We start from the raw sequence: 17,788 nt of genomic DNA, 5'->3' as shown, positions 1-17,788 counted from the left end.
TTCTCATGAACATTTCAATGCTTCAAAACAGAAATATCATTAATCCATAATTCACGAAACTATTTTTTAAACTAGTTAATGAAAAAGGCCAGAGTGAGGGAATTATATCCTTTGCATGCTACAAAAATAAAGTATTCAGTTAGCATGTTTAAACTCATCTCAATTTTTAAATCATAGGAACAATGATCTTTGAAGACTGATTTTTGGTGTGTACAATTAGCAATAACAATTCTGCTTAAAATTTCAGACATCATAAAATTGTAACTTCCATACAGTGGAAAAAGATAAAAAAGTGATACCAGTAGAAACTTCATTGCTAACATTTTCTAGGCCAAAACCTTAACATGAAATGTATATTTTGTGTCAACTTGCTTTTATTTCATTTTTACAAGACAAAATGAAAGAGTATGTTCTTTAAGCATAATTTCTGATAGTAAAATATCAATTTTACTAAATTTCATCGTTTGCTGGAGGCATCATGTTTTAAACATTGAGCTAGATCTTCCAATTTTGGGAGCAATAATGCATGAACTTAAAATGATTATGTGCATTGGGACCCTGAGGAAGTCTAAACATAATCTAAACGTATCCATAATCTATATGGATACTTATTCCAGGGAAAGATACCTGCCATATCATCCTGATCTAGTCTACCTCAGAACCTCAAATGGGGTTAATTCTAAACTGCTCTCTGAAATGGCTTTGCAAGCCACTATCCCTGGGACAATTAGAGTGGGCTAAGAATATTCGCCCAAATGCCCCCAACCCACATTTAATTCTGAGTCGAGCAACAAAGTTATAAACTGATTGGTATCCCTCGGAGATAAAACCAATGGAAATCAGGAATCAGCATCGATGGATCAGAATTTGAAGCATGGATTGAAGACAATGGTTTCAGTCTTCCAAATGTTACAACCCCTTCACTGACTTTCAACTTGAAGAAAATTGACTCTCCTTTTTCATCCTACCAACAGCCTTCTAGATTTTAAAAAAAAGTGTCCATTAATATCTCATCAGAATTAATTTTGTCCTCTGAGCTTATACTTGATTAATCTGTTATACCTTGTCTGTGGCTTTGATGATTTTTTCCAACAAAGGGATGCCCAAATTATGCACGATTTGGATATGCCGGTTTTGGACGGGGGTTTGCAAAGTTAAAAGGCAAACAACACCAGGTTGTCCAACAGATTTATTTGGAAGCACTAGCTTTCAGAGCGCTGCTCCTTCATCAGATGGTTGTGGAGTATAAGATCGTAAGACACAAAATTTGTAGCAAAAGTTTACTGTATAACGTAACTGAAATTATATATTGAAAAGGACCTGGATTGTTTGTTAAGTTTCCCATCTTTTAGAATGACCACATTGGTTTCAGTTCTTTCATATGTAAATCGCAAAACATTTTTAAAAGTTACATTCTCAAGTGAACATTAACAACTGGTGCCATGTTGGCCTAGATAATGAATTGAAGGTGTGAGCTACCCTGTAGGAGACTCTGTCTGTGTTATAATGGCCATTGCACTATACACATACACATGGACACACACAGACAGACACACACACACACACACACACTCTCCTACAGACCCATACACTCACGCCGGCCCTCTCTCATACGCTCACTCATACACTCCCACACTCACCCTCTCACAGACTTATACCCCTTTACACTCACACACACCCACATTCACTCATAACCCTGCCCCCACCCCACATGCACGGGTGCACGCACACACAAGTTTGTGGGAGGAATTTGTACATGCAGAATTACATTTTATTTTGCTCAAAAACTGCATGAATCCATGTAAGATTCTGTAAATCCATTTTTTAGATTTGAATCAGTCGGACCACAGTGGCACAGACAGAGTCTCACAAAGAGCAGCTCACACTTTCAATGCATTATCTGGGCCAACATGACACCAATTGTTAAAGTTCACTTCAGAATGTAACTTTTATAAAATGTTCTGCGATTTACATATGAAAGAGCTGAAACCAACATGCTCATTCTAAAAGATGAGAGACTTAAACAACCCAGGTCTTTTTCAATATATAACTTCAGTTACATCACATTGTAAACTTTTGCTATAAATTCTGTGTCTTACGATCTTATACTCAACAACCACCTGATGAAGGAGCAGCACTCTGAAAGCTAGTGTTTTCAAATAAATCTACTGGACTAAAATCTGTGGTTGTGATTTTCAAACTATGCATAGTAGCATTAACTGTGGCCTTAAATTAATTGTTGCCTCCATCACTATCCCTCAAGTGAACTCCAGCATCTCCAGAAATTCCAAATCATTTCTCTTGTTAATCCTTTGAGGCAAATACTACTACATTCACGACCTGGGATATTCAGAAGGTACGTAAATGGTTGCTGTGTCTGATCTGTGATCAGAAGGTTCCACTGGTAATAAAACAGGATAGCACAGCCAACTGTATTTCGAATGAATTGCTAGTTCAGGGTTTCCTCTCCTCGAGTTTTCTGTCTTCCCTGATCTGTACTGGCTCTTGAAGGAGGCCTCACCACATCATATTTGATGATGCCAAGAGCAGCAATCCAGGGGGGTTTCTTACAGAACTCAAAGTTAATATCAAAACTCAAAGTAAAACATTCAGAGTGTCCTTGGATCACTTCCTTTGATGATCACAAGAGCACAGCCAAGAGTCAAGCTCTTGAAAGAAGAGTTCTGTTAAGGATGCTGCCAGACCTGCCGAGTTTCACCAGCAATTTGTTTTTGTTGCCGATCTCCAGCATCCACAGTTCTTTGCTTCATCTCAAAAGAAGATAGCCATAGCCAAGGTTTAGCTACTTGATTAACTGAATTCAGCTGTGACTGTCTAAATATGGTGTTGATGTTTGGCATGCCAGCTCAGAAGAATATTTCAGCATTTGGCATATTGTCCTGCCATACTGAAGGCAGCTAAAGTGAAAATGGTTGAGTTCTTGGCATGACACTGGTACACAGTCCAAATCTCTCATAAGCACAGCGAAGTAGACACAGCTCCTGTTGTTTCAGTGTGGCAGGTAAACTTATACCTTTTCACTTCAGTCTGATTTATGAAGCTTGCTGAAGACTACAACTGCTTTGTAATTCTTCTATTGTTGTTCTTTGTTCATCTCTGGCTTACCTTTGCATATCTTATCAAATACTTTCCAACTTCAGTCACTCAGCTTGCAGCTGGCATAGTTCTACTACCCGTAACTTGCTCTCCAAAGCTTATTGCTTCCTGTTTCAAAATGCATCTCTTCAATTTCAATCACCTCCCACACACTTCAAAATACTCCAATATAAATACTTTTCCATATTAACACTGACCGTTGTCCTAACAAAACCATGAAAATTATCATGTCAACAACGTCAGCACAAATACTTGGCCTGCCATCCACTGGATGAACATGGGGCAGTCTAGTGAAAACTAGACTTGCAATTAATCAAAAACTGAAAATTTAACTTATTAAAGTGAAAACTCTCACAAGATAGATTGTAGTCATTTATCACCATCTTAAAACAGAACAAATGCATTCTCATGATGCCATCCACTGGAACATGCAACAGGCATCCATCGCTTGCTTACACTGCTATAATTGGTTTTCAGAATCAGAACAAAAAAAAAAGACTTCGGAAGCAAGCAAATATGTAGAAATTAAAAGAGGAAATGTTGGAAATACATGTTAAACATCTGAAAAGATAGGTTAACAATTCAGATGGAGACAACACACCTTATGAAAAGAAGGGATTCAAGAGAGAACAAAAACATGGGAAGAAAGAAAAAACAGAACAATGCTTTTTGTGATATTTAATTTCTATAATGCTTTCCAATAAAGTCAGATTTTGGATTCTAAGGATTAATTTACAAAAATCAAGTAATCTGGTTTTAAAAACTTTGATAGAGGAAGGCGGCAGCTGGCACCTTTGGAAAAACAGTAATATGGGTATTTTAAACTTAGTTTTTAAAGAAAAAAGTGAACCATATTATCCAACAATGAAGAGGTCATTAACATATTCCAATACTTGCTATTGACAATCATGCATGTAATATCAGAAAGTCTCTTCATTCCAAAAGCAAAGGCTTGGCTAATCAGGCCTTCATACGCGAATTGCTCCAAGATGCTTTCGTGCTGTGAACTGTATTATACAAAAGGTGCTTTTTCTCCCTTCTCTTTATTTGAACCCCTGTACTGCATTAGATAAGGGAGCACATGAATTACAGAATCACACCAGAAAGCAAGAAAGGAAGGAAGAAAAATGTTACCAACCTTCTGTAACTTTAGGAAGTTCTTTGCAGAGAAAGAATAGAGAAAGAGGATTAAAGGAAGGTAAGCAAAGAAATATTACAGCAACAGATTACAATACAGATTATAAAAGGTACTATATTACTTTGAGTTCTTTAACACACCAAGGACTGTCTACATTCAGCGTCGCAACAGGTTTTCAAGTAATGGCATCACAACTAAAGTCATTGATTCCACTCAGTTTTGACATCTAAAGTTTAAGTATTTACAGATATGAAAGGACTAATAACTAGCCATTAAAACATCCATTTATAAAGCACTATACCAATTCAAATTTTGTGTACAGCAATGTATCCTACAGTCACTGGCCATACCGTGCAATTTATAAAGGTCAAGAGGTAAAACATATAGTGAAATGGCATGGAAGAGTGTAGCGTTTCACTGGATTTCAATATTGTAATGTACCTATTATTGAAATGTTGAAAAAGCCTCATTACCTACCTACCAAACAAGTAGTAACTTTTCACAGCTGCCAATTATATTGTGTTTAATACTGTGAGCTAAAAAGATTATAGGAGCTAGAAAGAATTGCAAGGAACAAATTCCATTTTGTAACCAAAACTGAAAGGAGACCTACAGTGTCCATACTGACGAGCAAATCATCACAACAATTCAACATAAGTAGAAAGTTTACTTTCAAACTTACTTTGCACTAAGTGAGACCAGCAATTTCCTTAAATAAAAAATGATCATCATCACATCAGGTCTTACCTTCCAATAATTGAGAGCTAACATTGACAAACTCAAGTTTCTTTCTAAGGTATCGTTGATTAAGCTTCCAAATACAGGAAATAAAAGCATTTTTCTCTGCTGTGCTGCTGGCAACCCACTTGTAAACTTTTTCGAAGTGCAAATCAAACTCTGGATTCTCCTGCAAATATGAATTATAGAAATCCATTTAAAGCACTGACATTTTGAAAAACAAAAATTGTGATAAAGTAGCTGATAGTGATAAAATAGATGATAGTGATATGGCTGAGGTTGAGGTTATATTTCAAACTGCTCCAAACAGTTTATCTTTATAATCAAATGAATATCTTTTGTATATAAAGCAGCATTTGAATTCTGGGACTTTGTTGACAGGTTCCTTTCTGTCAATGCTGTGAACAGACTCGGTATCCCATCAAAGCCCAACTTCAAGCTTCCAACTCATATTCCTTTCATCACTTGAAACAAACCAATTCTCCTGCCATAACTTTTCTTGTTTACTAAATTAGGCTAGAACTCTGTCCTTTCCAGACTTTAATACTTATGCTCTCCTCTCCATCCTTCGCCCTCTAAACTTCAACTCATCCAAACCTTTGATACATATGTCCTATACCAGATCAAATCCTGCTCTAATTTCCACTGGCCTCTGCTGAGGTGTTGGAGAGCCAGTCATCAAATTTAAAATTCTAATTCTCATGTTTAAATTCATTGCTGGACTTTCTCCATTTCCATCTCTTACTCTGCTGTAAGCCTTTTCCTCAACTCCACCCCTAATGTATTATTCCTGAGTCCCAGGTTCTCATTTATATTCATCCCACCAATGGGAGTTGTTCTTTCATCTGCCTTTGTCCCCAAGTGCTTGATCTGTGATCTTACACCTATCTTTTCTCTATTAAGACCATATCAAAATGCCTGCCTTTTGAGGAAAGTTTTGATCACCCTTTCTCATATCTTTCTTGGTGTAATGTTGATATTTTGATTACGTATGTGAAATACAATGGAATATGTTCCTATATTAAAGTTACTGTGTAAATGTACGTTGTTTATTGATAGCTATAAAGCTATCAATATCTATGAAATGTTAGAAGTGATAATCTTCATTGCCAAGTGCATCCCATGACATGGCTTGTTTAAAGCGTATTTAATTATTTAAAAGGAAGAAGTTCACCAACAATATTTTTGGTCAAAATGAGGGATTCTCAGTGGCAATGAGAAGACATGGCATCCACAAGATCTAAATGCACAAACTTCTGTCCAGTTACCTTTGTGAGCTGAGGCACCAGTTGCACTGCAGGAAGGACAAAGTCAGTCCAGTGGAAGTCATAATTGTGTTAAAGGAATTACATTATTTAGTTCAATTAACTGATATCAACACAAATACTGGGGGGAAAATAAAAGGACAGTAGCAGTTCTGGACTCTCCTTCTTTGCAGCTGCTCACCTAACATCAGCTCCAAACTGTCAGCAAAACATTCCACAGGAAATCCAGCAGATTTCTGGTCCTGGATACGAGTTGAGGTTTGAGATGGGAAATTTCAGTATCTGTTGAATGTGGCTGTATTTTGTTAAGTAGAAAGATTTTCCCAGCAAGTGTGTATTTCTCAACTAGCATCCAGAATTAAGAAGTTTTTAAGATTTCCTGTGGAGCTGTTTAGCTTACTCACCCTCCCATTTTTGGGTACTGGTGCATCTTGCTGTGTGTGTAGATTGGTAGAGCTCTGTGGAACAGAGTGGTCAAAGATTAATATCTCCGACAAAGGTTGTTTTTCCATTTTAAATGAACTTACCATTTTGTTGAGAGGAGGAGAGGAGTTGAATAGGGGTAAGGAAATACTTCTTGTTGAAAATGTGGTCACACATCTTTTCCTGCTTCAAATCAATTTTTCTCCATTAGAGTCTTATTTTGTATTTTCCTGGTCACTGCTAGTACAGATAGAGTGGGGTGTTGGGCTATCAGCTTCCGTCTTAACAAAGCCAAGTTTTACAATTAATTAACAGGATATGTACTTATAGGATGCAATTTGGATTTTTGCCAAATTCTCTCCCCCCACTAGAAAGCCATATTCTATCAGATTCAACTGCAGACACTAAAGTTAGAGCAAATTGATATCAATGTGCTAACTTATTTGATCTGAGAGTGCTCAATTTACCTTCTAATTCAAACTTCAAATGAAAGAAGTGATATTATGAAACCCAAAATGATTTCTCAATGTTAGTGAAATATAAAAGAGTTGGGCAGGGGAGAGGGAATAAAAAGCTCAAAAGTAATAAATTTTCTTTTAGAAGTTATCCTTTCTAGTTTCTCGATAAAAAGCTGTAAAGCAAGAAAGTAACCTTGAACATCAAGAATGGAAATAAATGGGCCCAAAGGTTTCTCCAGCATAAAGACGCTGCAACATTTTAAAGTTGTTAGTATGACTGAACCACTAAACAAAATAGAGAACAAGAAAAAGATCATAGTTATTACCACTGTACGTTCTAACACTTGCACTAAAATGCTGAATAATTCTTAGTGTCCTCAGGCCTTTAACTACTTCACTCATACCTTGTTAGCATCTTTGGCATCAACGACAGCCAAATCTCGCAATGCCCATTCAGTTTGCCGTTTGTAGAAATCCCCCTTATCAGATTTCTTCACCTTTACAACATTTACCTGGACTGGTCGCTCGGTTGTTACTATAAATATCAAACATTAAGAAATCGACAAATCAGACATAGACAAAAACATAATTAAAGAGGGTGCAGTAGCAATCTAGAATGCTAATACAGAACTAGTATTTAATAATTTATGAAGGTTGCACGCCAGGTATGAACTACACCCTGCTGAGCTTTAAGCCACTCGAGTTTTTTTATCCTTGGTACCATCCATTTTTTTGATGATAGCTCTGTGGAAAGCTTTGACTCACTCTTCTACACAAAAGGTATAATAAATTTGCAAGATCTATTGTGCACAAAACAAAACACTTTCCATCTCAATCTTCTAATCAGGCTCATCCTACACTCTCTATAAGCTCAAGAGCATTCAAATTTTTGCTACCTGTACCCCATACACTGCACCCTATTCCCACAGATTGATCACATCTGAATTACACACAAAGCTACAACTGCATTTTAGTTAGGCACTGCATCAATTGCTCTCTTTCTTCTCCCCACTACCCTCCTCCCTTTGAGACTGCATTTCATTGGGAATAATCATTATCGAGTTTAAAACTACACATTTTAATATTTGCTGAGAATAACTGGCTTTAATTGATCAATGTGAATGAATGCAGTTAGCTAAATACAAACAAAGTAGTTCTAAAAGGTGGTAGAGTCAAGTTAGCATTCAAAGTCAGTTTCAACTGACTTCTCACAGTGTGTGAATGTGGAAATCTGTTTACTATATTCTGTCAATTTGAAGTCAAAATTAAAGGTGTATAGATTAACTGTAATAAAAGCAATCGCTCAGATTGCTTGAAAAAATTAAAGTGTTGTGCATCCCTAGACACACATGCCAACAAAACATCAATTAAAATTGTCCAATCGTATACAGTATCAAACTATACCTGTAGCACACAAAAAGCAGTTTTTCTTCTTTTTGCCTGCCTTGCAGACATTGACTATGCTGAGCAATCGTTCATCATGTGGAGTGAAAATATCTCTCTGTAAAGCATGCTTGATTGCTGTCATTCTGAACACCAAGATTTAAAAAAAGGTTCCATTTAGTTTACTTATTAGTATAAGGTTAACAGAAACAAAACATTTGTAATCTTAAAAATTGTAGGGCACAAACAAATGGACTAGGCAAAAGTGAGGACTGCAGATGCTGGAAACCAGAGTTTAAATTAGAGTGGTGCTGGAAAAGCACAGCAGGTCAGGAGCATTCGAGGAGCAGGAAAATCGACATTTCAGACAAAAGCCCTTCGTCTGCTGTTCTTGACGAAGGGCTTTTGCCCAAAACGTCGATTTTCCTGCTCCTCGGATGCTGCCTGACCTGCTGTGCTTTTCCAGCACCACTCTGACCTAAACACAAACAAATGAATACCACTGTGGATTTGAATAATGAACATTCATATCTTTGAAGCTTGGTTTCAGAAATTGGTTGGGCTGATTGATTTGCAATCCAATGGGATTAATTCTATAGTTCCAGACCCAGGATAAAGTTGGATGGTTAGACATAAGAAATATTAATCCAAGTTCATACTTTTGGAGTACAAAACTGACTTGTTTGAGGCAATGACAGATTGCTGAGGTGGAAACGAAGAAACTTCAAACATATATGTAATACATATATTCCCTAGAGTAAAAGGATACTAATTTAATTGTAAAAATGAAGTATTTCCATTTCCACATACACAGTACACTTCATGACAAATGTAAAACTTCAACAGGACATGTTAAGGGAGGTCGACAAAGAATAAAAACACCAGAACATTTCAGAATCTTGCCACAGAACAGATTCTTCACATGATGAGTTTCCAATTTCAGTAGTGAGGCACTAATGAAAGACATTTTTTTCTGATTTGTTCACGGGATACAACTGTTATCGGTTAGGCCAGCATTTATCACCAATCCTTAATTGCTCAGTGGGCAGTTAGGAGTTAGTCGCATTGCTGTGGGTCTGGACTCACATGTAAGCCAACCAAGGTAAAGAGCCACGTGGGGTTCTCATCAGGACAGCACACAAATAATTACATGGATCGCCATCAGAATGGCATTTCACCGAATTCAAATTTTTCCCCAAAGTGGGATTTGAACCCATGTCCTCAGAACATTAGACTGGGGTTCTGGATTACTAATGCAATGACAATACCACTATACCACCTCTAAATGAAGCAAAGTACTTATCCCTCAAAGGAGAGTTAATCTATAAGTATTAAGAGACAGTAACACCAGTTAAAACCAGACAGCTCAAAACAGATACTGAGAAACAAATCTCTGGGGAATAATGCATGAAGATCAAAATGGGTAAAACATAGTAAACAAAGACTTCAGTAAGTTATATTCCCACATTAATGACAGTTCCTAACTTGTTCTGCCCGCATTCATGAATAAGTAGATTTAGTAAAGAACAACAAAAAAGGAACTTTTCTACAGTCAGCAAAGTTACATTTTATGCACTCTGGATGTATAAACATGAGAAATCTTTGTAGGAACACTGAACAGGAGTAGGCTACTCAGCCCTTAACACTTTAATTACATCATGTTTGATCTGCATTTTAATTCCATAAGGCGCTCCATATTCTTCAATTTTCCTCTCAAAAAAATCCACTTAACCCAACATTGAGTTTTTCATTTGACCTAGCTTCAATTTCTTGAAAGAGTTCCATGCTTCCACTACCCTTTCTTTGAAGATGTGATATGATCCCTGAACAGTTTAGCTCTAACTTTTATTGCTGCACCTCAATCTTGGCAAGAAACACAGCACTGAAAACAATTAAAATGTTTAAACATGATAAAGGACTTGTTCATTTTAAATGACTTTTTAAAGTAACTTAATCATGGTCCAGAAACCTTTCTCACACTCAGAATTTATTTTTACAACATGGAATATCCTACCTATAGATTTTAACTATTTGACTTTTTTATAAAAACAGATTAAAAACGTTTTATCTCTTTTCTATCAATTCCATATTCCTTTCCTTTTTTATTTTGCTTTTTGGATGATTTTAAATTGAAAAATGGTGAAAAAACATTTTGTCAAAGCTTCTGCATTCCACTCATCAGGACAATACATAAGAACACCAATAAACTGGAAACCAAAATTTATATTACATAAGTGGAGTGTGCTAACTAGTTGACAAGAGGACTTTGGTAGAGTGTTGCCATGGAATGTGCAGCAGTAAATGATTGTCTGCTACTACCAAGCATTGTTTGGATTTCAAGTGAGGCAGGTGACTGAATGGTCATGATATTGCTCTCTGAAATGCACTGGACAATGGCCTTCTCCTGTTTTACTGAGTTGAAACAGGCACAACGTGTGTTTTATCTGCAAAGAAAAGGACCCTATGCGCTGACATGTAAGTTCCAGTACACAAGTGCACCATACTGTGAGCCCAACTCATAATCCTAAATTGTAGGACAGTTTCTCCAACTAGGAGAATTAAGTCAGTTCGGGGGAAGCAATCAACTTAAGTGTTTTCTAGTGCATGGAGCTCCCACTCCAGAAAAGTACAGATAGAAATTTTAAGGTTGATAGACCTGAAAAAGTTTAGAATTGAGAGAAATTCTGACAAAGGAAACCATATTTCTAGATTACACAGGCACAGAATTATCAATCATAAGAACGGGCCACACATCCTAACCTATTCATGTCAGTCTTTCTCAGAGATGTATACCTACATATTTATGGTGATACTGATGTCAACTGTCTTTGCAACTTCTCCAGTGTCTCTGTAGGCTTTTTACAAAAATGGTAACCAGAACTACATCAGTGCCCCAACCATCGTCTAACCAAGATCTGATGCTTTAGCATAACTTTCCTATTTTTCAACTCTATCCATCTGGAAATCAAACTGAGCGCTTGGACTATATTTTTCTATTATGACCATATGAACCTGTGGGGAAACTTTTAGTGCATTTGTACTCTTTGTTCCACCCTCCATTCCATTTAGAATTGCATTTCCCTGAAAATAATAGTTGAATTAACAATTCTTCCTACCAAAACATGCTACCTCACATTTGTGTGTGTTGAACTTCACTTGCTAATTATCTGGCCATTCTGCAAGTTTCATGGCCTCGGACAATTTGTTCAAGTTTTCTCAGGATTAACTCCACCTCCTCCCAACTTAGTGTCATACGCAAGCTCAAATTCCATTCTTGATTCCAAAGGCAAAATTGTTAATGTAAATTGAAGAGTAATAGCTCAGTACAGTTTCACATGGAACACCATTTCCTACCTGGTCATTCTGAATAACCCTCTATTCTCACACTCTGCCTTCTGTCCTGAAATCAGCCAACGATTCTTTCTGCCACTTGGTCCTGACTGCATATTGACTCATCTTACTCATTAGTCTATTCCAGGGTATTTTTGAAAAATCCAAAAAATGTTTGCATTATCATTAGCTGACCTCTTCATTCTCTTTCTCAGAAAGTGAAATAATTCGAGCAAGGTTTTTCATTTTTAAATTCACATTAACCAATTTATGAATCAAGTCTGAATCTAGATTGGTAGGTGAATGTAGGAAAGCAAGTTAATTTTACATCAAGTTTGTATTTTGTATCGAAAAACAGTTTATAAAACTATAAGGAACTTGATGCCAACTATAATAGTTTATGCAACTTACATCAACCTTGGGTAAAAATAATTATTTTCTGCGAGCTTTCCTTGAGACTTCCAAATGCTACTTTTGGATTTTCAAGGGCTAATTTTATTCTCACAAACTCCTTTATTAGGTATACAATCAAATTACCTTTTGTATTTATATTAACAAACTACGTACATTTGAGTAGAAGTTAAGCTTGAGACCAAGTTATTAGCCAAAAAAAGGGGATCAACTTATACACAAATAAAATTTGAGGAGTTAAAATCTACCATCACCCATCTTCTTACCACCTGTTGCAATGTTACATCAGATCACAGAATTGCCAGTCAGGGACTATTCCTGTCAGCCACTCTCCCTAAATTTAGTGCAAAGGGAGCCAAAATATACTTATTTTTATTATTCTACACAGACACAAGCAGCCTGAAGAGCCATTTTCATATCAGTTGGCTTACACTTAGGGCAAGTTTAACTTTAGCAGTAAGCAAGTAGGAAGAATTCAGTTTTTTAAAGGGTCGGGTGTCAACTTGCAAATAACCTGGCCACAAGTCAGGTTCAAACTTTACACAAAATTGATTATTACTCAAATACATACAATGAGGTATTTGGATGCTCACAGAAACAGAATTGGAGTTGATAATCATCAACCCTCCAATAGCCACAATACAAAAAGGAAAACAAAGTTTCTGGAAGTCACAGTGTTTAACTTAGCACAAGACCAGCATAAGTAAGCAAAAGTTTTCTTCCAATGTAATTGACACACACTTCTACATCTAAAAAGCCATCACTTGGACTGATGAGATTTGCAGCTAACCTGTTTCCATTGTTTATACACAAAGCAGGAAGATTTTAAATAGATAGTTACTATGCTTTTTATTACAATTTACATCACTATTAATTATTAAATTTAAATTTGAGATAAAGTAGTGATCTGATCTGGCATCAGTAGAGTTTGTTGAAGAGCATTCATTCCAAACTTTGCTCACTCTGGAGAATATGTTTCCTAATTTCACTCCAGAAATATCTGGATCTATTTTTTAGGTTGTGCTCCCTAGTCCTAGCCTGAGCTAAATTAATTTCTGTCATTACAATATTATAAATACTTCTCTCATTAAGTGACTATATGTTCAAAGTATTCAACTGGCTGTGAAGTACTTTGGAATAGCTGAAAATCACGACAGACACAATAAAAATTCTAGTCATTCTTTACTATTTAGGATTGTACTATGTGCAAAATGATGTATTTTTGTCTATCACAATCTCTGCACCTCTTATTTCTTAAAACGTGCAATACAGATGTGATAGTACGTAAATGCCAATCTTTCTTATGAAGAATTCAGTTCAGTATTAAATTACCCCATTAGAACAGTGCTCATTACAACAGTATTCACTATATTTTCCTTCCAAAAGTAGGTCCTGAACTTAGCTAGAGACTCCACACACAGTCTTTTGCAAGGAATACCTTTAAACTTTCCAGGCTCCGAGTTTGAACATTCCTTTCTTGTTAAGTTTAAAATGTCTCCCTCTCCCTTGCAGCCTCACTCACCACTGCTGCTCAGTGTTCATACAATGCTTGAGACTCCTCCAATCATACGCTGTTTCATGCATTTGCTGCAGATAGCCTCAACTACATCTACTTTGCAAGCATATCAGCAACATGGGAGAGAAACGGCTTATGAATGGAGAGTGTCTTCTGACTCTGTCACTTCCACATTTGGGTTGAGGAGGCAAGTGTTTTCTCACTGGTTAATCCTGTGATTGAATTTTCACAGGCTTGTTAAAACTTTCACATTAAACTAATGACTCAGCTTCCTTTAGTCTGTGCAAGCTTTTATTTAAAGCGTTCAATTTAAACCTATAACAGTGTATTTCAGAATGCGATTCAAACAATCTGGGTGTCAAACTTTTCCCAAAACTGGCCAAAAAAAAATCTATAGCTACAACTGGAACTCTGTTCCTCTACAGCTGCGGTCTGACCAATTGAGATTCCAGTATGTCCTTTCATTCAGATTTATGACACCTGCATAACTTTATACTTTAAATCCTAGGTTGCTGTTGGAAGAGTTGCTGCAGTGCCACTTGTTGATGCCACTGAGGGAGTGGAGGGAGTGAATGTTTAAAATGATGGGATTAAAGTGGAGAATAAAGTTAAAAACTCTGAACTAAAAGGCCTCTTTAAATGTGCAAATTTCGAAGCAAGCAATCTTTGAGGAACACTCTGTAGTTTTTATAAATGACTTGGATGAGGAAGTTGAGGGGTGGGTTAGTAAATTTGCGAATGACACAAAGGTTAGAGGTGTCGTCGATAATATAGAGGGCTACTGCAGGCTGCAGCGTGACATAGACAGGATGCAGAGCTGGGCTGAGAAATGGCAGATGGAGTTCAACCTGGATAAATGCGAAGTGATGCATTTTGGAAGGTCAAACTTGAATGCTGAATATAGGATTTAAGACAGGATTCTTGGCAGTGTGGAGGAACAGAGGGATCTGGTTGTGCAAGTACATAGATCCCTCAAAGTTGCCACCCAAGTGGATAGGGTTGTTAAGAAAGCATATGGTGTTTTGGCTTTCATTAACAGGGGAATCGAGTATAAGAGCTGCAAGGTTTTGCGACAGCTCTACAAGTCCCTGGTGAGACCACACTTGGAGTATTGTGTCCAGTTCTGGTCACCCTACTATAGGAAAGATAGAGGCTTTGGAAAGGGTGCAAAGTAGGTTTACCAGGATGCTGCCTGGACTGGAGGGCTTGCCTTATGAAGAAAGGTTGAATAAGTTCGGACTTTTCTTTCTGGAGAGAAGGAGGAAGAGAGGAAACCTGATCGAGGTATACAAGATAATGAGTGGAATAGATAGTCAATAGCCAGAGACTTTCCCCCAGGGCAGGATTGACTGGTACAAGGAGAGATAGTTTGAAGATATTAGGAGGAAGGTATAAAGAAGATGTCAGAGGTAGGTTCTTTACGCAGAGATGTGAATGCATGGATTGCGTTGCCAGCAGTGGTGGTGGAAGCAGAGTCATTGGGGACATTTAAGCGACTACTGGGCATGCACAGGGATAGCAGTGAGTTGAGGGGTGCGTAGGTTGTTATTATATTTTACATTAGGATTAAACTTCAGCACAACATCGTGGGCCAAAGGGCCTGTTCTGTGCTGTACATTTCTATGCTCTGAAGTGACTAAAAACTAGAATGTGACAGATGTTTCTGGCATTTCATTAATAGAAAACATTCTAAGGTGCTTTAAAATGGTAAAATTAGATGTTGAACAGTGAAAATATAGGAGAGATTACCAAAAACATGATCACAGAAGTAGGTTTTAAGCAGCATGGGGAGAGATGGCCAGCCAGACAAACGCTCAGATACTGAGCAGCAAGGGACTAGCGTTAAGAGGCAGAGTAATGATAGGATGGAATGAGGCTGTGGAGGGATTTGAACTTAAGCGTTAGGAGACTAGAGGCCAATGGAGAACAGTAGGAAGTGGTATTATAGACAAAATGCCACCCAATATCTGCGGAAGACCATTGGAACTTACTTGAAGAGCAGCTCGGGACATGAACTAAGGCAAAGTTAGCAGCAGGGAAAGTGAAGTCAGAACGGTGGGGTGCTTTGCTCTGGAGAAGGAAATAAGCCATCTGAATGATTGATTCTACATGGACTTTGACTAAGATCACACAGAGGCAAAGATACAGAGTTACTGTAGTGGAGAAAAGCAAGTGGTTTTAACAGTATGAAGGCTATCCAATATACATGACCAGCACCAGATAGGTCAAACAACCCAAGAAGAAAGCAAGGGAGGGTAACTATAATGTATATACTATATTTATACGAACCATGGAAATTCATGTTGATAGGAAAGAGGAAGGGATCAGCAATGGAGAAAATTTGAAGGAAACCATGCAGTAGTGAGTTTGCAGAGTTCTTTGGAACAGGTTGCAGTGAAATCATACCACCACAGATATTAAAGAAGAGAACTGACAGTAGAGAAATTTGAAATCATCAACAGAACTAATTGCCATGGACAGGATGATAAGGGCAAGAATGGTGCACTGCAGCTATAATCACAAAAGCTGGTGTCAGTAACTTTGACCAAGATAGACTGGGAATGAAGGAATTTGACCACAGAGTGATTGAAGCAATAAATTACAATTGTAAAAAAAACTCACGTTATCAATACAGTTATTACTTATTAAATACTGTATATAACAAGTTCAATTATATACCAAAAAACATTTGGCCTTACTCATTGATATTGCCACATTAGAGACCCAGGACGAGTCTGGTTGCCTTCCTACATAGAAACTGCAAAGAACTGAGATCTGTCAAACCAGTGAGCTCTGGAAAGATCCTTGTGCACTGATAATGATATTAGGTATTAGTCGGACAGGCTCCCCTCACAATTTTTGTGGATTTAAAAAAAAATTATGCTGATCCTCCTTTAGTTTAATTGGAAAACTGTTGGTGTTCAGCGACAATGGGCGATTTACAAACAACTTCAATGGTTCATCAGGATAGATCCAATCAGTGAGTACTACAGGAACTGGAAGTGGTCTCACTGTCACTTCTACATTGAACAAATAGGAAGATACTAACAGATGGTTCCTACTTTATAATGCACCACATTTTTATCACAATAAAACAATGACGCCCAAGTTTAAAGAGACGCCTTTCAATTAATATAACCCCCGATTATCGGACACTTTGAAACAACTCTGACTCGAACCTGATCATGTCCCCCCTCCCCCGCCATGCTGTTAGCCCCAGCTCACTGCACCCACCCCCGGCGTTTACCTTAAAGCAGAAAGCAATGCCCCTCCAACATCAACAGATCCTCAACAACAAACCTCCCGGAGCCGGATCCGGAAGTGAGCCACCCTTACAGTCACATCCGGATATACCCCGCCCTCCCTATGTGACAATTTGAAAGGCGCCCATCATTGAGACTGGCAAAGTGTTACCTCTCCTCTCGATGTTGACGTGATGTGTCGGCTCTAAATTCGCATTTCCAGCTGTTTTCCTCGGGCCGTCAGAGATTTTAACCCACTGTTATGTGCAAACATTTAATGGATTTCATTTTGTTTTGTTGAATTGTGCAAATTCATTTCGTTATTTGAAAATTTAATTAACTTTTCTTCCAGATTTCCACTTTCTCTTGTCTTCATATGAACCATACCTGGCTCTTCCATCCTCTCAAGTTAGAACCATAGAATCATACAGTACAGAAGACGCCTTTTGGCTGCCAAAAAAATAAACTACTTACACTAGTCTTACTTTCCCATACAAGACTCACAGCCTTGAATGTAATGATACTTGAACTATTCATACAAACATTTTTAAAAGGTTGTGAATTATCCACCTCAACTATCCTCCCAGGCAGTGCATTCCAGATCCCATCCCCTTCTGAATGTAAGTTTTTATCCTCAAAACCCCTCTAGAACTGCAGCCTTTCACTTTAAATGTGATTCCCTTGTTCTTGACCCTTCAACCTTTGACCCTCAAACTTAATTTCTGGCAATAGTTATCAAGTCATATCCACCCTGAGTAAGTTTGGGA

The 17,788-nt window shown here is 37.5% G+C and overlaps 1 protein-coding gene across 7 annotated transcripts in view; it reads right to left on the bottom strand.

Moving 5' to 3' along the window:
• Positions 1 to 17,096, bottom strand: part of exoc1 (exocyst complex component 1) — a 64,452-nt gene extending 47,356 nt beyond the window's left edge. For 4 of the 7 annotated variants that reach the window (XM_072569543.1, XM_072569552.1, XM_072569557.1 and 1 more), the window contains exons 1-5: positions 17,027 to 17,096; positions 8,544 to 8,668; positions 7,544 to 7,674; positions 5,003 to 5,162; positions 4,256 to 4,276 (exon numbers count right to left, since the gene is read on the bottom strand). In XM_072569543.1, coding sequence (XP_072425644.1) covers positions 4,256 to 4,276; positions 5,003 to 5,162; positions 7,544 to 7,674; positions 8,544 to 8,667 — 436 coding nt within the window. In that variant the 5' untranslated portion in view covers position 8,668; positions 17,027 to 17,096. The remainder of the gene's footprint in view (positions 1 to 4,255; positions 4,277 to 5,002; positions 5,163 to 7,543; positions 7,675 to 8,543; positions 8,669 to 17,026) is intronic. The other 3 variants (XM_072569548.1, XM_072569564.1, XM_072569569.1) reach the window with 1 other exon arrangement.
• Between the last annotated feature and the right edge of the window lie 692 nt (positions 17,097 to 17,788).

Source organism: Chiloscyllium punctatum, chromosome 1, assembly GCF_047496795.1.
Source record: "Chiloscyllium punctatum isolate Juve2018m chromosome 1, sChiPun1.3, whole genome shotgun sequence".
Classification (NCBI taxonomy): domain Eukaryota; kingdom Metazoa; phylum Chordata; class Chondrichthyes; order Orectolobiformes; family Hemiscylliidae; genus Chiloscyllium; species Chiloscyllium punctatum.
The sequence above is the reverse complement of the archived record's forward strand: the minus strand, read 5'-3'. Positions and strand labels throughout refer to the sequence as shown.